General features: G+C 35.2%; 7 protein-coding genes across 8 annotated transcripts; 4 read left to right on the plus strand and 3 right to left on the minus strand.

The window, feature by feature from the left end:
- Nucleotides 1–1183: 1183 nt before the first annotated feature.
- LOC110664939 (uncharacterized) lies at nt 1184–3679 on the minus strand. The gene is made up of 5 exons (XM_058140646.1): nt 3367–3679; nt 3185–3280; nt 2090–2193; nt 1853–1989; nt 1184–1575 (listed from the first exon to the last, which is right to left on the minus strand). Exons 1-5 carry the CDS (start codon nt 3424–3426, stop codon nt 1493–1495), a joined length of 480 nt encoding a protein of 159 aa, XP_057996629.1. The 5' UTR covers nt 3427–3679; the 3' UTR covers nt 1184–1492.
- Nucleotides 3680–4540: 861 nt separating this feature from the next.
- Nucleotides 4541–6539, plus strand: LOC110664942 (proteasome subunit beta type-2-A). The gene is made up of 3 exons (XM_021824859.2): nt 4541–4823; nt 4908–5031; nt 6035–6539. Exons 1-3 carry the CDS (start codon nt 4666–4668, stop codon nt 6368–6370), a joined length of 618 nt encoding a protein of 205 aa, XP_021680551.1. The 5' UTR covers nt 4541–4665; the 3' UTR covers nt 6371–6539.
- A 237-nt stretch (nt 6540–6776) lies between these two features.
- Nucleotides 6777–8045, minus strand: LOC110664941 (non-specific lipid transfer protein GPI-anchored 16-like). 2 transcript variants are annotated; one of them, XM_021824858.2, is made up of 4 exons: nt 7680–8045; nt 7564–7590; nt 7282–7341; nt 6777–7130 (listed from the first exon to the last, which is right to left on the minus strand). In XM_021824858.2, the coding sequence occupies exons 1-4, from the start codon at nt 8005–8007 to the stop codon at nt 6922–6924; spliced, it is 624 nt and encodes a 207-aa protein (XP_021680550.2). In that variant the 5' UTR covers nt 8008–8045; the 3' UTR covers nt 6777–6921. The 2 variants fall into 2 exon arrangements, with proteins under 2 accessions (XP_021680550.2, XP_057996641.1); XM_058140658.1 differs by lacking the exon at nt 7564–7590.
- A 682-nt stretch (nt 8046–8727) lies between these two features.
- On the plus strand, nt 8728–9920 carry LOC110664940 (non-specific lipid transfer protein GPI-anchored 15). Its single transcript, XM_021824857.2, has 3 exons — nt 8728–9222; nt 9307–9465; nt 9607–9920. The coding sequence occupies exons 1-3, from the start codon at nt 8904–8906 to the stop codon at nt 9732–9734; spliced, it is 606 nt and encodes a 201-aa protein (XP_021680549.2). The 5' UTR covers nt 8728–8903; the 3' UTR covers nt 9735–9920.
- Nucleotides 9921–13691: 3771 nt separating this feature from the next.
- On the minus strand, nt 13692–15538 carry LOC131177988 (uncharacterized). Its single transcript, XM_058143180.1, has 4 exons — nt 15519–15538; nt 15143–15197; nt 14192–14500; nt 13692–14087 (listed from the first exon to the last, which is right to left on the minus strand). Exons 1-4 carry the CDS (start codon nt 15536–15538, stop codon nt 13692–13694), a joined length of 780 nt encoding a protein of 259 aa, XP_057999163.1.
- A 1243-nt stretch (nt 15539–16781) lies between these two features.
- Nucleotides 16782–17964, plus strand: LOC110664971 (non-specific lipid transfer protein GPI-anchored 5). Its single transcript, XM_021824887.2, has 3 exons — nt 16782–17204; nt 17342–17425; nt 17582–17964. The coding sequence occupies exons 1-3, from the start codon at nt 16886–16888 to the stop codon at nt 17707–17709; spliced, it is 531 nt and encodes a 176-aa protein (XP_021680579.2). The 5' UTR covers nt 16782–16885; the 3' UTR covers nt 17710–17964.
- Nucleotides 17965–19581: 1617 nt separating this feature from the next.
- LOC110664973 (non-specific lipid transfer protein GPI-anchored 5-like) lies at nt 19582–20753 on the plus strand. Its single transcript, XM_021824888.2, has 3 exons — nt 19582–20012; nt 20104–20220; nt 20486–20753. The coding sequence occupies exons 1-3, from the start codon at nt 19694–19696 to the stop codon at nt 20608–20610; spliced, it is 561 nt and encodes a 186-aa protein (XP_021680580.2). The 5' UTR covers nt 19582–19693; the 3' UTR covers nt 20611–20753.
- Nucleotides 20754–22706: the final 1953 nt, after the last annotated feature.

The following is a 22706-nucleotide window of genomic DNA, read 5'->3' on the forward strand; positions in this document are numbered from 1 at the left end:
CATGCATGGAGACGAGTGTACTCCCAACGTGTCGATCATGCCCAGAACATAATCGCCGCGAAATAGATTGCAAGGGCAATTTATGACTTGCAGCTGATAAGTGACAAAGTAAAGCATTTGTGGATTGATCTTTACATGCAAAACGACATGACACATCTCGAACGTAGGCTTAAAATGGCAGTATTCTCGTAGGCAATAATAGCTAATACTAAAACTCAAAAAATAATTATTTAAATATACTTATTGTTAATTGTTTTTTTTAGACGCATTATGCAATGTCGTTCGAATCCATCCCTTTGCCGGTTCGCCCTTGTACTTTCCACTAAAAGCTAGAAGATCTCGGAAAATTATATACATCATGCTTCCTCAAACCACCTCGTATGTATCAGGTGGGGTATCAATTATCAAACCATTGAAGATATTATTGAATATTAATTTATTATTTAAAATTTCACTGATTAATTTTATTCTATTGTCATAATTGAATTTTTTAAAAAATTTACTTATATATTATACTAATAACATGCCTTATTGATTTGAAACACCACTTTACATATATATATATATATATATATAACACGATATACCCTGATTTTTATTTGTATCTATCTATTGATGCCTTAATTTTTATATTTACATTTATTACACACTTTAATATTTATTTACTTAAATAAATAAAATTAGATAAATCAAAGAGTAGCATTATTAATTTTTAAGATGTAAAGAGCAGAGTGATTTTTTTTTTAACTAGAAGTAGAGTGACCTTAAGAGTAGCATTGAAATGAGATTAACTCTTTCATAATAATAATAATAATAATAATAATTAAATTTTAATTTTAAATTAGTTAAACTGAATTAATGAATTTTTTTTATCATTCAATTCTATCTGCAATCAATTTCATATTAATATTCAAAATTATAAATCTTTTGATCCGTTGTAAAAATTAAAAAAAAAAATTGAAATGAAATAAGAGAAAATACAACTATCAGCTCCTCTTGCATCACAAAATATTGAGATCCAACATCAAGCTTCACTTGAAAAGAAATAATTTCTAAATCAATTTTGTTATTATTAGCTGCCTTCCCCTAGTTCTCTGATTAGGATAAAGCTGCATGATAACACCCAGTCATTCAAATTGCATTTTAGTGAAATTGGTTTCCAAAAATGCATAATCTAATCCAGTTGAGTAAGGTGGCCTGATATATATTTGCCAGTAGAAATAGCTAATAGCATGCATTTTACAAAAAACATACTAGAAAAGAATACTAGGATCTGCAAATGTGCCAATCATCTCACAGAGTATCTATATTCTCGAATGACTAGATAATCTGAAACTGAAACTCACAGCTTCAACCTTCCAAAATGCACTAATGAAAATAAAAATAGACAACAGAACTCCTTACAAAATCACTGTTTTACACATGACTCGCGTTCCTGCAACTTCCTCCATTAATATGTTTAGTGTCCATCATTAACTTGAACAAGGTTTCTTCACAGGTCAGGCATGCCCTTCCCAGTTTTAGCATCGTAAGTCCTCTCCAACACAAGATCGATTGGAGTATCCTTAGGACCAGCTGCCATAAAGAAAAAAAAAAAAGTTCAAGCAACTAGCGGCAACTAATTATAAACTAGTGATAAGTTTGGCTCTACATTTATTCGCAGGGTAGCTGTATATCCCTTCATTATTACTTGTGCAAGGTCATAAAATAGATAAAATTAGGCAGCTATGCATAAGCCAAAACATCTGAAGGCTAGTCTATCATGCCCCCCTACCAGTGCACCCAAAATAATAAAAATCTTAAATGCTAGCTATACAATTACAAGTCTCATTGAAGGTGATAAGCTTTATACCTACGGTAGGTCTTGGAGTAGTCCTAATCTTCAAAATCTCAGGGCGAGGAATTATAGACCCAGATGCCCCTAGACCTCTAGAAACTCTTACTTTGGTACCATCTTCTAGATATCTAATTCCGACCTTGCAAGGTTTCCTACAAAGTAGCCACAGTTTTGAAATCTGACTTAGAAAATAATACAAAAGAAAGATAAAATACTATTTGTTAATGATAAAAACTTTGATTCAAGCCGTACCCAGTCACTGGGTCAAGAACTTGAACATTTGAGGCATGAAGTGGGGCTTCAACCGTAAAGATCCCACCTTCATGACCTTCACCTGCCTTGATGTGCTTTTTTACCTGCAACATGAAAGGAGAAGAAGAAGGATGGTGTTTTTATATGAAAGTGTAGTCAATCTTCGTCGTGGAGGACAAACCCGTTAACCAAGGAAGATATCCACTAATCCATTTCACTTCCAGGAGACAACACAATACAACATACCAAAATTAAGCTCATAATTCAAAATAAGGAAATCTAGACAACAAATCACTATCAACAGAACCAAAAAAAAAAAAAAAGAAGAGATTATATGTATTGAACTTTGAACAGAATATGGTGCCATTTCTTATTTCTTTGAAGGAAGTCAATAATGGCAATTTCTTCTTTGTGAAAATATATAGAGTCAAACTTCAAAGCCTTGAAAGCAATGACATCTAACATAATATTTAGTTCCATGTATAAATCCTACACTTGCCTGGATTTGTCTCTTCATAGAATAAGTTAACATGACGTGAAAATGCCTAAATTAGGGGCAGAAAAGCTTTTTATTTGATCTGAGAGAGTCATAAGGCAAAGACAGAATCCTCAGAGTGACATTTGATTTATTTACCTGAATCTTTAGCTCGCCATTGATTATGATGAAGCATGCTTCTGAAGAAAATTGAAAATCTCATACACTTCTAATTAATGGGATTTGATTTGAATATGATGTAGTAAAAGCACTCTAAGTATAAGCAATCAGATTCACCAATGAAATTGGCAGGAAAAAAAATGTAGGCAATGGATAAGCACAATATTGACAATCAATGAAACAGAATTTGATATCAACCATAGCCAATAAAGAACACACTTGTGCAGAAACATATAACAATGAGCTCCTCAACAATACTCCCCAGCAATAAACATGTCAAAATGGTAACCTTAGCAAAGCTCCTTGGCAATAATCAATACAATTCAAGACATGTCTCTTCAGCATCCCAAAAATACATTGTCACAGCTAAAAACAATCCTAAACAGAAATCACAGTTACTGAATTAGTTTCTTGAAGTTGAAGCACAGTAAGATACTCACCAGATTTTTTCCCTCAACAATAACCCGATTCTGAGAACGAATGATGCGCTTAATAATACCAGTCTCACCTTTATCCTTGCCCCTGATTATCATTACCTAATTATTAAAGATAAAATGAAAAAATATTCATCAGCAAAAGTGAAAAGAAAGGAAAGGAAGCAATTTTATGATATGATTCTTACATTATCTCCTCTGAGTACTTTCCAGTGCCTAATTAGCTTTTCAGCAGCTTTCCAACCCATTTTCAACTTAGAATGAGATCAAGAACCTTCACAGAAGTACCTGAAAGAGCTAAAATCCCTAAAATATCAGCAAAACCCACAAGATAACTCCGTATGAGAGAGAGAGAGAGAGAGAGAGAGAGAGAGAGAGAGAGAGAGAATGGGAGGTGTTCCTGTGCCTGGGGCGGCTGGACGAAGAACAAGAAGAAGAATACAGCGCAGGAAAGCTGCAAGAGAAGCAGAGAGATGGGCTATCGGGAGCTACGGAGACACTGTACAATTTTTTTTTTTTTTTTTTATGCTTAATCTAAGCCCTACATATTCGTTGGGCTTTCACTCAAAGTTTAATATGGATAGTGTATCTTAGCCCATCTGCATGATAAGGCTGTGTCTTTAACGCATAAATTTTCTATTATTATAACAGTTCAAAATAATTTTTCTATTATTTTAATTTTTAAGAAAAATTAATTCTTTCTATTTATACAAAATATTAGTTCTTACACTCAATATTTTTTAAATTAATTATCTAATTTTTACTCACAATTTTTAATTTGAGCAAAATTAATTTTTGCATTACATTTCTTAGCAATAACTTTATATAATTAACTGTATATATGCACTTGGAATTTATAATAGAAATAGCCTTTTTATTTAATTTTAATAAAATGTTAATAATAATAATAATAATAATTTTGGTAATGAATCATTTGATAATTAGTACAAGTTCCAAGCTTACAAATGTATACGAGCGATAAAAAATATTTTTCTTATCTAAATTTAATTTATTATAAATTTAAAATATAAAATATATAAGAGAATTTACTTATTAAATATATGAGTCTCATATAATTATATTTAAAATTTATAATAAATTAAATTTAAATAAATTTTTTTTAAATATATAAATTTTTAATTTTTAAATTTATAATAAATCAAGTGCAAGTTTCATCTTTAAATCAAGTATAAAAAGCTAAAGATTTAAATAAATGGTAAAAAAAATCAAAATGAACCCAAAGAAATTATGGGCCGCTCAGCCAATTACATAAGCCTTCGGCCCAATGTTTCAAAAATGACTCCCAACTTGTCGAAATTAGAATCTGTGGGCTGAAGCCTAAGCTCTCCCGTCTTGGATTCTTTCTTGCTTGTCAAGTCGCGTCTTCACTCTTCTTTAAAAGTTTTCGCAGATGCTCGCTCTTCTTAACAAGGTTTTTGTAGAGCGTGTCCCATCCCATAGGTAGGGATTTAAAGAGAGAGAAGGAAATGGAGTGCGTATTTGGATTGGTAGGAGATGGATTTGCTTTGGTTGTGGCCGATACTTCGGCGGTTCATAGCATACTGGTTCACAAATCGAATGAGGATAAGATCATGGTCCTCGACTCCCACAAGCTCCTTGGCGCCAGCGGCGAAAGTGGTGACAGGTCTTCTTCCATCTTCCCAATTATTGCATTTTACCCATATTCCGTGTTTTCCTGTGTTAATTTTTATTTAATCTTAATTTTCAGAGTTCAGTTCACAGAATATATACAAAAGAACGTGGCTTTGTATCAGTTCCGAAACGGAATTCCGTTGACGACTGCGGCTGCTGCGAATTTCACTCGTGGAGAACTCGCTACCGCTCTCCGCAAGGTATTTTTTTAGTTATTATTTAAAACGTTTTGATTTTCTGTTGTCGTATTAATTAGGATCTGTTTGAGGTTTAGGGCTTTCCTGGGGTCTCTGATTTTGATTTGGGATGCTTTTGTATGTGAATAGTAACAGGGTGGATCGTATAAGTTTCAGGATTCAAAGGCATAGCAATTCACAATATTAATTTAGAAAATTTTTTTTCTCACTTTTAAAAAAAAAAAAAATCATTTATTACTATGTTGCTGTAAAACTTTTGATCGAGGGGTTGCTTGATTAATGCTTAATATTTTAGTATGCGATGCCATTTTGAAACACTTTTGAGCGGGGTTACGACTACCAAATTATGTTGTTCAAATCCAGAATATAAGAGCTATTGTATGGTTACTGGATTTTAGATTTAAGCTGCCTAGGAAGGGTGAGCTACGTAATTTTCCTGCAATTTTTAGAATTTTCTTTGTATGTGGATTGATAGTTAAAGAATAAAATTATTGGTAGCAAGTGTGAAACTTTCTGGGACTTTTGAGAATGTTCCACAAGATTAACTATGATTGGTAATTTAGATTGTGATGGCAGTCTCAATAAATAGCAGACTATGAAGACAACATTCCGATGGTCTAACATTGAATTGACGGAAGTAATAGAATTTTTCCTTTGCTGGGGCTTAAGGACACAATAACAAAGTTTTGAAAATAATCATGTATGAAAATTTTGTCATAATGTAACACTGTTCTTCTTCTTGATATAGCCTTTATCATGCATAATTTTGAAAAAGGGCATTTTATCTTAAATACTTATCTGAATGAAGTACCACGCACTTATATAGTAAGTGGGTGAAATTTTTGGAAATTTGAAACTTGCCCTGAGGAATAACTTCCATAGGAATTTCATGGGCTGAGCTGTTGAATGTTTTCTGGGTTCTCATTGTTACAAACATGCTTTTTTTTTATTAAAAAAAAAAAACAATGCATTTAATATGGCTCTTCTTGGCATTTTGGTTTTCCAGAATCCATATTTCGTGAACATTCTTATGGCAGGCTACGACAAAGAGACAGGACCATCTCTTTACTATATTGACTATATTGCCACTCTTCACAAGATTGATAAGGGAGCATTTGGTTATGGATCATATTTTTCTCTTTCAATGATGGATCGACACTACCACAGTGGAATGACAGTGGAAGAAGCAATTGATTTGGTGGACAAATGCATTATAGAGATTCGATCAAGGCTGGTTGTGGCTCCACCAAATTTCGTAATCAAAATTGTGGACAAAGATGGTGCAAGGGAATATGCTTGGCGTGAATCTGTCAAGGATACTAGTGGTGCACCTACAGCTTAAATATTTAAGTTCCAGCTGACATCTTCTTTCCTGCTGTTTGTTCTCCTAAAAGGTTCTGATATGTTAGACTATGATTTTCTTTGATATATTGGTAGGCTCTTATGGTTATGTATTGTTGTTTTATATCTTTTGCTACCAAATGAAATTGATAAAACTTCTATGTGCATAATCATATTACCCTGATAGTGAGCTGTCATGGACTTGTAGTATGGATTTGTAATTGGACTGATCTTTCACTGCTTCTTAGCTAGGCATTGCAGTTGAATGGTGTAGTCCATGAATCAAATTTAGCGCCTAATTAGACACTTGGTTGCTTTTTCTGCACCTTGAAATTTTGATTTGGCTAACGGTTCATGTGAGTTAAGACAGCCAATCAACTGATTTTTCTGTGAAACATGAGATGCTAATCGGCTTGAATATTTTTCCCCTTTGATTTCATCTCTAAACTTTTTTTTGTTTTTCATCTGATGACATGACATTAAGTTGATTTCACTGGAGTCAACTTGAACCCAGAACTAACAGATGTTATGTCGAAAAAGTAAACAAACAATTTAATTGCACTTTAAAACCATGATTGCTATAAATAGTAGCAGGGAAATTGGTGGGGAAATGTAAGTCGGCATTGATGCTGAGGGGGGGAGCCCTGGTCGAATCCCTGTATTTGATGGGGGAGCTTGTATTTGCACCGGTGGGGATGCTGGTGCCAATGGAAAAGTGGTTTCAGGTTCTGGGGCTGGAGCCAGTGTTACAGCCTTTGAAGCTGCCAAGTAGAGACTTGGTAAATTACTGGTAAAACAGTTACAGATATATACACTCCACATTGCTATTTATATTTCCAGCAAGCACTGGAAATTTGACGATATTATTGTTTGCTATCAAGTTATTCGATTAAGATCTTAAAAACAAATTACCTCGTGGACTTAGAGGAGCAGCAGCTGGAGGTGGAAGAGTTGGCCCTAGCAAGACGGGACCTGCCAATATAAAATTCTTGTGAAAATAAAGTTTTGAGCAAGATTGTGATTCCAAGAATGAGCCAGCATATCTTATTGAGCCCTTTAGAGTCAAGGGGCTTTAGCTAACTAAAACATCTATATTAAATTTCATAAATTTCTTTATCATTAATTTTTCATGTTATGCTTGTCGAATATGTTAAGAATTGAAGGGGATATATCAGCTTTAGTGGTTTGGGTTACCAGGAGCTGGTAGAGGAGCGCCAGAAGCTGCAAGGCGGAATGCAATCATTATTAGGATATTTAACAGTGACTGATACAACATGAAATTGTTTAATACAGGCATTTTAAATGGGCACCTTTGCACTGTAATGGCACACCGCTCATTTTGGATGCTCGGGGGAGAGAGATTGCTAGTGTGCGGTTAATTGGGAGTTGAACAGGGACACTAGCAGTTAGTATTAGACAAGCACAATCCATGCTTGTGCTCATCATTGACGCCAATGAACTGCAGCAGCTTGCAGTTGGTGAAGTGCCATTGCTGCTGCTTCCAGTGATGAAATTTATGCATGGGGTGAAGCTGTTGATCATTGAGCTTGTGCATGGTGTGCTTATTTGCCCATTCACTGAAATTACCAGAAGAATCGATATTATTGCAAGTAATTGGAGAACCTTGATCCCTTCCATGACTCTCTACTAAGAAAATGAGCTGTGACTGGTCTTTGAACAAGAGAAACGTGTGTGTAAGAGCTGAATTGGGTTTGTGCATTTATAGCTTGATAGGGTTCAGAAATAATTGGAGGGAAAGGACAAGTAGATTCGAAATGGATTCCGGAGTTCAACTGCTATAACTAATTTCCAAGGCTGAAGGAACCGGATGATTGGGTTAGGTAGACGTTGGGCATGCAGATTATTGCTCATTAGCTTTGAATATATTATCATCACTTGCATTTGTTTTAAGTTCTAAGTAATCGCAAATATATATTACTTGATTTGGAAAAATCTCAAACTAATTATAAAATATTTTCAAATGTTTTTAATAAATTGATTGAACCCAATTGGGATGAATTTTATATTTTAATTTGAATATATGTAGAAAGACTTTAAATTTAAATAAGAAGCAGGGATTTCGGATTTTCAGAGAAGATTTCATATTTGATCATGCAAGTAAAATGGGAAAGAGTTAACTACCTTCAATGTGTTACTACTTCCTTCTTCCTTCATACACAAATAAACAAAAGTCATGTGCTTTAGACAGAGATTTTAGATTTAAGGGCAGCTTAAACTAGCCGATGTACTTGGGAAATCTAAAGATCAAGCAGACTAAATGTAAATTTATAATAAATTGAAAATTTTAGTCTAAAAGGGTTTGGTTATTGAACTAACCATTAGTTTAGTTAAAGTAGGTCATCCAGATGTACCAGCTTTTGTCTCCATGCCACTAGCTTTCCTATATAAGCCCGAGTCCCTTCTCTTCCCTCTCACGCTCCAAGCCTCTAGTTCCAAGCAAACGTATTCGACCATCACCACCAATCTTCTCTCTTCTTGAGCATCCAGGCAGCCAGAAAATCCAGAGACAGTCTATGGCTTCAAGTGGGATTCGCATGGGCCTAATCCTGGTCCTTGTGGGAATGCTATATGGTAGAGCCATGGCTCAATCAGGCTGCAGTAATGCACTCACAAGCCTGGCTTCATGTCTCAACTATGTTACAGGAAATTCAACGACCCCATCATCTACTTGCTGCTTGCAGCTAGCCAATGTCGTCCAATCATCACCACAATGTCTTTGCTCGCTGCTCAATAACAATGGTCCTTCACTGGGTATCACCATAAATCAAACTCTGGCCCTGTCGCTCCCTGGTGCTTGTAAAGTGCAAACCCCTCCAATCAGCCAGTGCAAGGGTAATTAAAATCTAACTTTAGATATGTTATGCTTGTTTGTCTAAGTAATCATGCATATATTTACTCAAGACTTTGGTAAAACAGCTGCGACTGCTCCCACGACTTCAGCAGCTCCGCCAACAACTTTAGCAGCTCCACCAACCACATCAGCAATTCCACCAGCCACTTCTCCAGCAGATTCATCTAACAAAACACCTGAGCCAGCACTTACTCCATCAGCATCAGAGGTTCCTTCTTCATCAGGTATTATAAATTAGAAAATCTACAAGTTTAGCTTTATATGTAATAAGGCGCCAAATGGAAGATTCCAGCAGGAATGGTAACCCTTTCTGCAAATAAATCACTCATAAATGGATTTTCAGGACATTTATTTGATAAATGCAGGAACTGAATCAAAAACAGTCCCATCAACAGATGGAACATCAGATGGAAGTATCATCAAAGCATCCCTTCATTTCATGCTCTTCGCTTTCTTCATTGTGTGGTGCGGTTCAACTGTCACCAAATTCTGAATCTGAATCTTGCAGAGCGATTTGTGGCTTGCTGTAGTGTTGATTATGATTCTTTTATCCGATTTTGTGCTAGTCTGTTAAAAGATGATTCTTGATTCTATGGCCAAAGTGTGATTGTATTATTTGTTTGATTTGCTTAATGACAAATAAATAAAAGATCCTATTAATTGGTACTTTCATGAAAAATCCTTCAATCCCTTCTTCTTCCTTCTTCTTGAGGTTAAAAAGCAAAAGAAAGAAAAAAAACACCGAACAGAAAGTACAAGAAAATTGACAAGAATATACAGGGGACTCAAACAAAGGGTTGAATTTGGCATATTTAGCAAGTTGAGATGGGATTCTAATTTCCAGGGCACTTGATAATGCAAAACTATTAACTTCAATCATTGATCCAATGCATTTGCCGGAGTTAAAAATGAAGAAGTCAGTCATATAGTGACAATTTTTGCTAAATGTCTCTCCAATAGACAGTCCTTTCATTTAAATAGAAATCATCTTGATTTACATTCCTAAAAATCAGCTATAATATCAACCTAATTATGGAAAGTTATTTACTCCTTAATTACACAGATTCATACAGCTAGCTATAATCCTAAGTATAGAAAGCTATTTATACCATATTTACAAAGATATGTACGGCTATATGGAAACTAATAATTCATATGAGCTGGTCACCATACTAACATCCCCCCTAAAATTGATGCTGAGCGATCAAGAAACATCAATTTGCCAACTAGAAATTGATGACATTGTTGAGTCATAGATTTCGTAATCACATCAGCAATTTGAAGAGCAGTGGAAACATGGGGAAGAGAAATGACACCTGTATCAACGGCTTCCCGAATAGAATGACAATCTACCTCGATATGTTTGGTATGCTCATGGAAATCTAGATTTGTGGCAATCTGAATGGCACTAGTATTGTCAGCATAGAAAGGAGTAGGAGTAGACTGAGGAAATCCAATTTCTGTAAGTAGTCCTCGAAGCCAAACAATCTCTGAGCAAGCAGCTGACATGGCCCGATATTCGGACTCTGTGGAAGATTTTGAAACACGGTTATGTTTCTTACTCTTTCAAGATATCAAGGAATCTCCAAGAAACATACACCAACCTGTGACAGAGAAACGAGTATCTAGACATCCGGCCCAATCGGCATCACTAAAAGCAACAAGGCGAATAGGAGAGCCAACAGGAAAAAATAAACTACAGCTAGGAGAGCCTAAGAGATATCTAATGATGCAACGAACAACCACCAAATGTAGATGACGTGGAGCATGCATGAATTGACTGACTTGTTGAACTGCAAAAGAGATATCAGGCCTTGTAATGGTAAGATAATTCAGACTGCTAATTAATTGCCGAAATAAAGTTGGATTAGGAAGAAGATTTCCCTCCTCACGACGATACTTAACATTTAATTCCAGTGGAGTATCAACTAGGGACGAATCTTGAAGGCCTGTCAAAGTAATCAAATCCTTAGTATATTTGTGTTGATGTAAAAATACACCAAAAGAATCAGAATGAACCTCCAATCCCAAGAAATACGTAAGAGAATCGAGATCCTTTATATGAAAAGAATCCTGAAGATATTGTTGAATGTTTTTTATCAATGATGAATCAGTTCCGGTGATAACTATGTCATCTACATAAACAAGAAGTAGAACAAAACCAGTAGATGTTTTGCAATGAAACAAAAAGGAGTCATATTTGCTTTGCACAAAAGAGAAATGAAGCAAGGTGGACTGAAACTTTTCAAACCATGCGTGTGGAGCTTGTTTCAGGCCATACAAAGATCTTTTTAACTTACACACATTTGATGTAGATGAGGAAAAAAAACCAGGTGGAGGTACCATATAAATGTCCTCTTTAAGATCTCCATGGAGAAAAGCATTTTTTACGTCCATTTGATGAAGAGGCTAACCTTGAGAAGCAGCAATGGCAATAACAGTGCGCACTGTAGTCATTTTTGCTATGGGAGCAAAAGTCTCCTTGTAGTCCACCCCATACTCCTGCTTGTTACTAAGAGCAACCAATCAAGCTTTATATCTATCTAGAGTGCCATCAGAACGAAGCTTGACCGAGTAAACCCATTTACAACCAATGGGCTTAATAGTTGGAGGACAAGAAATAATTTCCCATGTGTGATTCTCTTGGAGAGCTTGAAATTCCTCCTGCATGGCTTTCTGCAAACACTCATGCTTGGAAGCTTATGAGTAACATGATGGAACAAAAATATCAGACAAAGTAGCAGAAAAACCATAACAGTTAGGAGGATGAGATACTCTAGTAGATCGGCGAAGGATAGGCTCGGGAGGACCAAGCTCAGAAGAAATCTCAAAGGTAGGCTTAGAAGCAGGCGCAAGTGGCAGATCAGTCTCGGGAAGGAGCAAAGTTGGTTGACGTCTTTCATACACAAATCTAGGCTTAAACCAATTAAGAAGAGATGGTAAATCCTCAAAAGTAGGAAGAATAGTAATAACACAAGAGGGCTCAACATGAGTAGAAAAGAAATACTGATTCTCAAAGAAAATAACATTTCTAGAAACACGAAATTTGTTAGAACTTGGATCATAGCAAACAAAACCCTTTTGAGAAGAACTATAACCCATAAAGGCACATTTAGCAGATTAAGCTGAAAGTTTATGACGTTCATGAGAAGGCAAATGTACAAAACAAACACAACCAAATGTATGTAAATCATGATAGCTAGGATATTGATGATAAAGACGATAATATGGAGAGTCAAGATTTAACACCTGAGATGGCAGTCTATTAATTAAGTAAACTACAATAGACAAGGCTTCCACCCAGAATTTAGATGGAACAGAAGACTCAATCAATAAAGTTCGAGTGACATCCAAAAGATGACGATTTTTACGTTCAGCAACCCAATTTTGTTACGGTGTATATGGGCATAAGTGTTGTGAGACAATGCCTTTCTCATGCAAAAAATCATGAAAAGCATGAGACATATATTCCCCACCAGAATCAGATCGCAATACTTTAATACAAGTAGAAAATTGAGTCTCAATATAAGCCAAGAAGGTCTTGAAAACAGAAAATACATCAGATTTGGAATGAAGGAAATATACCCATGTATATCGACTGTAATCATCAATGAATGTCACAAAGTAGTTGTAGTGAGCATGAGAAATAATTGGGGTTATGCCCCAAGCATCTCTATGAATTATATCAAAACATTTTACAGCATGACTACCACTGGAAGGAAAAGGAAGAGTTTTACTTTTGCCTAGTTTACATGTGGAACAATCAAAAGAAATATTAGAAAAATGGTCTTTATTGCCCAATAAACCAGAATTTGATAAATGAGACAAAATAGCAGAATTTGGGTGGCCTAAACGTTTATGCCATACTTCACTCTTATGAGCAATAGTGGTGAAGTGACATTAGGAATGAAAAAAACTAAGGGAAACAATCTTCCAACTTTAGGCCCCTTCACGATTACCGTCCCCGACACCTGATCCTGCACGAGACAACCATTACGAGAAAAATGTACATCACAATTGTTATCCACCAATTGACCAACTGAAATTAGCTTAGTAGAGAGCTTTGGAGATACAAAAATGTTTTTGAAAGATGGAGTTAGATCCCCAACCTTAGTAATAGGTATATTACTTCTATTAGCAATCTGAATTTCTGTTGAACCATGATACTTACGAACATTTTTAAGCATACTATATGAGTTGGTCATATGGTTTGAAGCAGCAGAATGAACAAGCCAAAATTGAGAAGATGAAATATCATTACCTTGTAGCCCTAAGGCAGAAAATGCTGAAACAATCATTTGCTGCACCATTTCAGAAGTAAGAACAACAGGTTGAGCAGCAGCAGCTGTAGGAGTTGTAGATATTGCTGGAGCAGCAAAGTGATTAGAACTATTCATTACAGCTGAGGAAGCATTGGCTCTACGGTTTTGAGGACGTGTAGGACACTCCTTTATGATGTGTTCGAGCTGTTTACAGTAGTTGCAGAACTTCTTCCATAATTGGCAGCAATATGTCCATATTCTTTACAGCTATAACACTGTATGTTGTTCATATCCCTACCCTTCCCTTTTCCTTGAGCTGTAAATGCAACTGTGACAATATTCTCTTGCTTGAAAGTGCTTTGTGTGAGAAGACTCTGCTCTTCACGAAGTAATTCCCAAAAACAAACATCTAAGGAAGGTGAAGGATCACGACTCATTAAATTTGAGCGAATCGTCTCAAAATCAGATCTCAATTTCATTAAAAATTGATCTCTCTTGCTTTGCTCATGAATTGCCTGAATTACAGAAAGAGATTCTGCAGGTACCTTAGCATAAACAATGTCAGTAAATTCTGCCCAAAAGTTCTAAAAACCAGAAAAATATTCTTGGATGGAGAGATTTCCTTGAGAATAATTAGCAATGTCATTCTTCAATTGAAACATCTTGCAGTATTGTCTTGATTGTAAACCTTTTTTAAGTAATCCCACATGGCCTTTGCAGTCTTATATGGCCTTAGATTAGGAACAATAAGAGGGTCAACAGACCTTAAAATCCAGGTCATTACCCGAGAATCTTTAACGTTCCATTGAAGCAACTCCTTAGAATCTATAGGAGCTGGATCACTACCATCAACATGACCCCATAATTCTTTCCCTATGACAAATAATTGAAACTGAAATTCCCAGGCAGAATATTTTTTTCCATTGAATCGAACATTGAAAGTCTCAAAATGGTTTGAAGTTGTCATCTTGAATAGCCCAAAGAAAACCAGAAATTTCTGTGACCAAAAGCACGAATATAATCAGAAAACCAAGACCCAAGAGCGTGAGATATTAGGACTGATCACCAAATAAAATCAAGAAAACCAAAAAAACCAAAGAACTCAAAGAAGATAAGGAAATACAGATTCAGAGAGAAGGCTCTGATACCATGACAATTTTTGCTTAATGTCTCTCCAATAGAGAGTCCTTTAATTTAAATAGAAATCATCTTGATTTACATTCCTAAAAATCAGCTATAATATTAGCCTAATTATAGAAAGTTATTTACTCCTTAATTACACAGATTCATACAGCTAGCTATAATCCTAAGTATAGAGAGCTATTTATACCATATTTACAAAGATATGTACAGCTATATGGAAACTAGTAATTCATATGAGCTGGTCACCATACTAACATATAGCAGCTAAACTAAATGTATGTATCGCGAAAATTAATTGAGAATGAAGAATGAAACTTTCTCATCGATTCAAAAAAGAGTAGCCGAACTACTCATACCAGTTGCAGTTACAGAGAAATAGGAAAGGCGAGAGCTAGCTGACAACTGTTACTGAATAACAAATAAGCTAACTGACTAATAGAACTAGCTATCTAATTAACAAAACTAGCTAGTTAAAAATAAATTAATTGCTTGCTACTTGCTTCTCCGGTAATAGTATGCAAATAGCCAAATGCATTACAGGGCCACCATACCTAGTGAATAGACCAAAACAGAGTTAACCAGCAAATATCTTGTTCCCCATGTATTGGAAACATGTTTAGACACTTGACATGCAGTATCCAAATTAACAGAGTCTAAAAATATTGAATTTTCATCATATATTAGAATAATAAACCCTTGGTTGTTTAAGAACAGAACAATAAATGTTTACAGGACATGCAAATTGAGGCCCCAGGTGCGGGTGGCAACGAGTTCAAATTTTTTCTAACCTTTGCTTTATGTCTGCATGCTTAACAATCTGTAAGTTCAATACAGTACTTCATTAGTTGGAAAACGCAATCATTCTGAACTACTTGAGAGCTGAGAGTTCCATCTAACTGACTGGACAGACGCCTTGTAAAACAGCGTTCAGCTAATTCTACTTACTAGAACAATTGCTAGAGTCAAAGATAAATTAGACTAAGAAAATTAGAAAAAATAAGAAGTTTAGTAGAATTTAAATTATAAAATTTAATGATTAAAGTTTCAAAAAGACTAAGTTTTAGTGTCATATATATAAATAGTTGGCTAGCCATTATATTGTATTCTAGAGAGTTCACGAAGTGAGTGGAAAGGTATATCGAAATTTTATGAGTTTTGTTGGAGTCGCTTGTTGAAGTGAGAAAAATAATTAATTGTTGTAATTATTTTTCCTTGATAGTGAATTTATTTTATGGGGAAGGCTTAAGCCGAACATTAAATTTTATATTTTTTAATTTGTGTGAGTGTATTTTTACTAACAAGAGTAATATGTGGTATCAGAGCCGATGGTTCGGAAAGTCAGGAGACTTTTGGTAGACTCAATAGAGCAAGAAGGCACTCTTCTAGAGAATAACAAGCCGATGGAGTGGAGACTCTCGGTACATGTGATGGCATTAGCATGGCTCTTAAAGGTACATAATCGAATGAGTATGGTAGACTAATAATTGGGACTCTCGGTGATACCGTAATACTCAAGTTAATAAAAAGACTTCTATTCAAGGAAAACAGACCTAATAAATCCAATGTAGAAAAGATTTACACTTGAGGGAGAGATTGTTAAAATTATGGAAGTGTTTAATTCCTACATGGATAAAAGATAGAATAAGTAAGAGACATATAAGTGGAAAGAACTCTTAGACCCATTGGCTTGATATTTTGGGTTTATTATAGTGTCAAACTCTTAAGTGTGCTTTGACTCATTAAAAATCTCTCTATTGACCAAAAGAAATAATTTAGAGATTTATTGTCATTTTTATGAATATATAAGAAAAGATAATGGCAAATCTTAAATCAAGTTCCAATCAAAGTTGGCCACCCACCTAATCATACACTGCCACATCACACATGAACACCTCACTTCTCCTCGTGTATCAAAGAATTTTTCAAAATATTATATGGGTTGGTAAAACAAACAAGCCGGATAAATTATAATTTATATGCCTATAGTAAGAAACTTAATTTTCCAAGTAGCAATATCTGTTGAGCTTCTTACAACATTTCTTTAAAAATCCCCCAATTTAGTAGAAGTTGGCCATCCAAATGCAACTATAAATTCTCTTTCATACTAGCTTCAACTATAAATTCAATATTTGAGCTTCACTGCGTACTCAATCCAGAAGTCGGAACGGTTATTCTTTGTGTAAACAGCAAACAAAAAGTTTTAGCCTTTTTTTTTCTACCACAAACTGACGCAATCCAAATGGCTTCAAAAGGGGTTGAGTTGAGTATGCTCTTGGTCCTTGCGATGATGCTTTTGCATGGAGCCACAGCTCAATCAGGCTGCACCACGGTTCTCATGGGCTTAGCCCCATGCCTAAACTATGTTACGGGAAATTCCTCAACCCCATCATCATCCTGCTGTTCACAGCTTGCTACCATTGTTCAATCTCAGCCACAGTGTCTCTGTGCATTGCTCAATGGTGGTGGTTCATCAGTGGGTGTTAACATTAACCAAACCCTTGCTCTGTCACTTCCTGGAGCTTGTAATGTGCAAACACCACCAGCTAGCCGGTGCAGTGGTACGTCAAAAATCAATTTATGCTTTTTTTTGGGAAACATAGGAGGTGAAAGATTAGTTTGTATTTATTAAAAGTCATTATTTGTAACAAGATATTGATATTACCTAAATTGGCATAACTTTGTTATCTTCAATCAGCTGCTAATGGTCCGGCAGCCTCACCAACGAGTCCTCCAGCAGATTCTTCAGATGATACACCATCAATGCCAAGCATTCCTGCAGGTAAGATTTCTCAGGCACAGGCCAAATTTCGAATTTGCAATTCTGAATTGCATACTCCCTGAAATTCCCAATTTTAGACGGCATGTTCCGTATGGCATTTCGTACACAAAATAATAACAAGAACTGAAGGATAACTGATTTCATGGATGAATGCAGGAAGTGCATCCAAGACAGTCCCAACAGCAGATGTCACATCAGATGCAAGCATCACAGGAATGCAACTTCAGCTTACTTTATTCATAATTTCCATTGCTTTATGTGCTTCAAATGCCATCAGACTCTGAGCTTATGAATTTCATTTCATGCTCTTCACTTTCTTCATTGTGCGATGAAGATCAACCGCTTCCAGATTCTGACTGTGAATCTTCCAGAGTGATTCGTGGCCTGTCGTAGCATTGATTATGATTCTTTTATCTGATTCTGTACCAGTCTCTCAAATATAATAATTGCTTCTACTAGCAGGAGTGTGATTGTATTATTATTTGTTCGGTTTGCTCAATGAAGAAAGAGTGAAGGGATCTTGGTCTTTCTTATGAAAATCATTTTTCCATCCATTCAATCCTCTTCTCTGCCTAATTCCTGAAGTTAAAGAACGAAATAATAATAATAATCAAGAACATGCGAGGAAAAATTGACAAGAAAATATTTTAAAGTTTTGCCAAATGCCAGGTAGAAGTATAACATAATGGAAAGAAACATGATTGAGTCATCATTAGCAACTTGGCAGTGTGAACTTGCAAAAGCCTGCAGAAATAAAACGAAAACTAAGTGAATGGAAAACTTTTATGAGGTCATTGAAATGGCACACTGCGTTCCTAAGAAAACTCTATTAAAGTACTCATTAATTTCACTTGAGTTCCAAATACAAAATTTTGGCCAAGAACTGGAAACATTAGCTTCTGCAAGCCAAAAATAGTTAAGTAACTAGACATTTAACTGCAAATTTTGCGGGTATTTTAAATTTTTTTAAATTATTAATAGAATAAATAGCAAGAATACAATATCTGAAAAGTTGAAAAAAAATTAAAAAAAAAAAAAGAAAAAATATGTTAAATTTTAAGAACAATAAATGGTAGATATTTGTGAAAAATCTTTGCGAATACCTTTTTACTTATAACGTTCAAGATGATGAGAAAAGGTTTGTAATGATTTTAGATTTACGTTGCTATTCTCTGCCATTGAAGTTCAGTAAAGTTATTTTTTTAATAAAAATTTTGCTTGATATTGATTATTATATACTTGTGATGGTAATTTTTTATATGCCATTATTTCAGAGCTGGGTTTCATAACTTTATTCTATAATATTTATATAAATTTGTATAGATATTATGTAAGCATATTAAAAAAATTAAAAGGTCATATTAATTAGTGATTAGTAATTAATAATATGACTATAAATTGAAAATTTTATAATTTCGAATTGCATGGGAGCTATCAATTGTAGGCTATATATAATGCAAGAAAAGCTTTAGTGTTCCTTGAAATATGAATGGAAAAAAAAAAGTCATTGTATTGCCCAAATTAAAAATTTTGAGCTGAATAAGTCTCTATATTTTCTAATTATGGTTAAAAAAAGCTCTCACTTAATAAAATATTTTTTTTAATAATGATATTATAAATATGATAAAAAATTATTTAAAATTAAAATTATTATTTTCAATATTTTATTATTAAAAAGAAAATAATATTTTATTATTAAAAAATAATATTTTATTAAGTAAAGACTTATGTACCCTTATTTAGAAAGTATATTGATTTGTTTGACTCAAAACTTAATTTTATATTTATTTAACTGACTTCATTTTTTTTTTTTTAAAATGGACAATTGCATACCTCAAATCAGAATCCAACAATCCCAAGTTCAAACACATACTTGGATGTAGATTGCCAAAATTAACACATCATCACTGTTTATATCATAAAATTGTGGGCAGTTAAAACAAACAAGCAAGACAATATTGAACTTTATATTTATGCCTATATAATATGAAACTTGGCTTTCCAAGTAGTCAGAATGGTTGAGCTTCTTTGAATATTTCTACCCAATAACCCCCACGCTAGTAAAAGTTGGCCATCCAAACATAACTAATAGGTTATCTTCCTCACTGGCTTCCACTATATATCCTACTATTGAGCTTCACTCTGTACTCAATTCCTAAACATAGAGCTCTGGTCATAGTGAAGTGCCAACAATCAGACATAAAGAGATCCCATTCTCCCAACAATATTTCTAGCCTTCTTTACTGCCATAAATTCTAGAAAATCCAAATGGCTTCAAAATGGCTTGAGCTGTGTGCACTTCTGGTCCTTATGATGATGCTTTGCCGTGGAGCCACTGCTCAATCAGGCTGCATTAGTGTCCTAGTAGGCTTAGCCCCATGCCTGAACTATGTCACAGGAAATTCCTCAACTCCATCTTCTTCCTGCTGCTCCCAGCTTGCTACCGTTGTTCAGTCTCAGCCACAATGCCTCTGTTCACTGCTTAATGGTGGTGGCTCGTCACTGGGCATTACGATTAACCAAACCCAAGCTCTATCACTCCCTGGAGCTTGTAATGTGCAAACGCCACCAATTAGCCATTGCAATGGTATGTCAACATGGATTTAACTACATGCCATAGTTTATAGCAAGAAATTTAATATAGCTATATTGATTTGACTTGGTTATTTTTCAATCAGCTGCTAATAATGGTCCAGCAGCCCCACCAGTAAGTTCGCCAGCGAGTCCTCCAGCAGATTCTTCAGAAGATACCCCAGAAACTCCAAATACACCATCAATGCCAAGCATTCCTTCAGGTTTGAAATAAAACTTCAGGCAGAAGCTAAATTTCAAGTTTACAAATCGAATTTGAATACCTTCCCGAAATTCAAATGTTTTAGACCGAATGCTCATGACATTTTCACCTCACATAATAGTAACTATAATTGACAGGATAATTGTTTTGAACATTTAAAAAAAATAGAAACTATTATTTGGCAAAGGAAAAAAAATTCCAAACGCTATTGTATTCTGTTTCTCCAACTTGACATTCTGTCCTGATGATCTTGTTATTCAATCCAGGAGGCGGTTCCAAGACAGTCCCAACAGCAGGTGGCACGTCGGCAGCGAACCTCACAAGAATTCAACCTCATCTCACCATATTCATCATTTTCATTGCTTCATACATTTCAATAATTAGATTCTAAGCTTTCTTTGAAGATTTGGAGCTTGTTCGATTGTCTGCAGCTATATGACAGTTGTAACCATGTGGAGTCAAGTGTTACTGAATTGTTTCCGATGTATCTTTTGTGAGATTGTTGCAAGAAATAAGAAACTGATTCTATGCCAATTTTTTCTTCTGAAAATTGAGAAGGTACATCTGCAATTTAGTGGCACCTCTTAGCTTGGTTTCAGATTAGCGTCAGCATTCTATTCTTGCACATTAAATATGCTTTAAATTGAAGCAATGCTAAAAATCTGTAACTTTAATTAATAAGATAGTATATTATATATATATATATTCTCAAAGATGGGTTGTTTACTTAAGAATCTGTTATAAAGTAGGAAAAGTTTGTGAACAATATTAGTCAGCTGCCTCTCTGTGGCTCACAATCTTCATTTATAAACCACGTCGCTCTCATCTCCCTACAAGCAGCAGAACAACATTCCTTATCCTACATTTCACAAGCACTTTAACCAGAAATTTCTACAGAAGGCAATGGAAGCTAGGAGGATGGAGATCATGCTTGCCTTCATTGTTTAGCCATTTGGTTATGGCGCAATTAAGTTGCACCAGAGTGCTTATAAGCATATCCCCATGCCTTGACTACGTAAATGGAAACTCATCAATCCCATTTTTACAATGTTGCACACAGCTAGCTAGTGTGGTGGTCAGCAGGCCAGGACACAGCCGCAGTGTGTGTGTGAGGTCCTTAATGGTGGTGCATGTTCACTTAGGATAATCACACTCAGGCTCAGGCTCTCCCTATTGCCTGCAATGTCCAAACTCCCCCTATTAGACGTTGCAGTGGTAAGAATGGATCAATAGCCATGATTAGTTCCTTTTTCTTTTTAAATTTAATTTTGTTAGTGTATAATCTGTATCCCTCATGGAAATAGAAATAGTAAATTCACATCATTATAATTAATTTATGAACAGCCACTTCTTCTGTTGACTCTCCGTCCGGAACACCAGACTCTCCTTCAGGTACTACATATATATCAACTTGAAAAGATTCTATGAATTCTCATAAACCAAAAATTTTGAATTTATAATTTTGGTATAGTTTAGGCCAGAATGTTCACTTTGCTCCATGGTTGCAGGAGGTGTTGGATCCAAGACACAGTACCATCAACATGTGATGGATAATCAGATGGAAATTCCACTAAGTTGACATTCTATTTGCCCTTCCAGCTCTTCATCGCCTCATATGCCGAGCTCTATGATGATCTTTTGCTACTATGCACATAGCAGTCCTATATTTATACTTTAATTCCGTTTCTTTTGGTTTGTTTCTTGGACGAGTGTTTGAGATATTCTTTTGCAAGAATAATATTTTTGGGTTTGATTGTACTCCCTACACTTTTAATAAACAAGTGATTTATAGTAATTTCACCATAATAATTAACAAGCCTCTTTTTAAGCATGACATTTCTTTTTCCGTGGATAATATGGGTGTATAAATAGATTGACTACACATTCGGTTAAAAACATTGCGTTTTTCACAATCGCACACATCTAATGGACTCCATCACACCTCTGTCGAGTGATACACTTAAAAATATTCAGCTCTTGGAGTGATGACAAGTGGACGTTCATGGCAAAGTAACTGTATGTATGAAAAGAGCCATACTCGTATATGAAGATGGCAAAGCCAAGCGGATGCTCAAGGTCCATACGGTCAACTTGGTCGGAAAATCGGACTGGGGCATTCTAAAAGGTTACCGACCTGCATCCAAACTGAACCCCTTGGAATCATACATATCCAAGAATAAAAGCATTGCAAATATATGAAGAGTCATTCATTGACGTGAGGACAAGTACATTAATGAAGATGATTACCAAGGGAATATATGTATAACAAGCTACTAAAGCTGGACAAAGTTTCACGAATCAATGTCCCTAGAACATCTGGAACTCCCTTAGTGATCAAGCTGTCAGTATATAAGGCATTGTTTCCATAAAGTAAAACATTCAAACTCTCACACTTCCAATATATTTCTTTGTTGTCAATTTCCTACCTAAGCTTTCACTAACTTAAGCATTGGAGTACCATTGGAGAACACACTCCCTTTTGCTTTT

The sequence above is a fragment of the Hevea brasiliensis genome, chromosome 2 (genome assembly GCF_030052815.1).
Source record: "Hevea brasiliensis isolate MT/VB/25A 57/8 chromosome 2, ASM3005281v1, whole genome shotgun sequence".
NCBI lineage: Eukaryota > Viridiplantae > Streptophyta > Magnoliopsida > Malpighiales > Euphorbiaceae > Hevea > Hevea brasiliensis.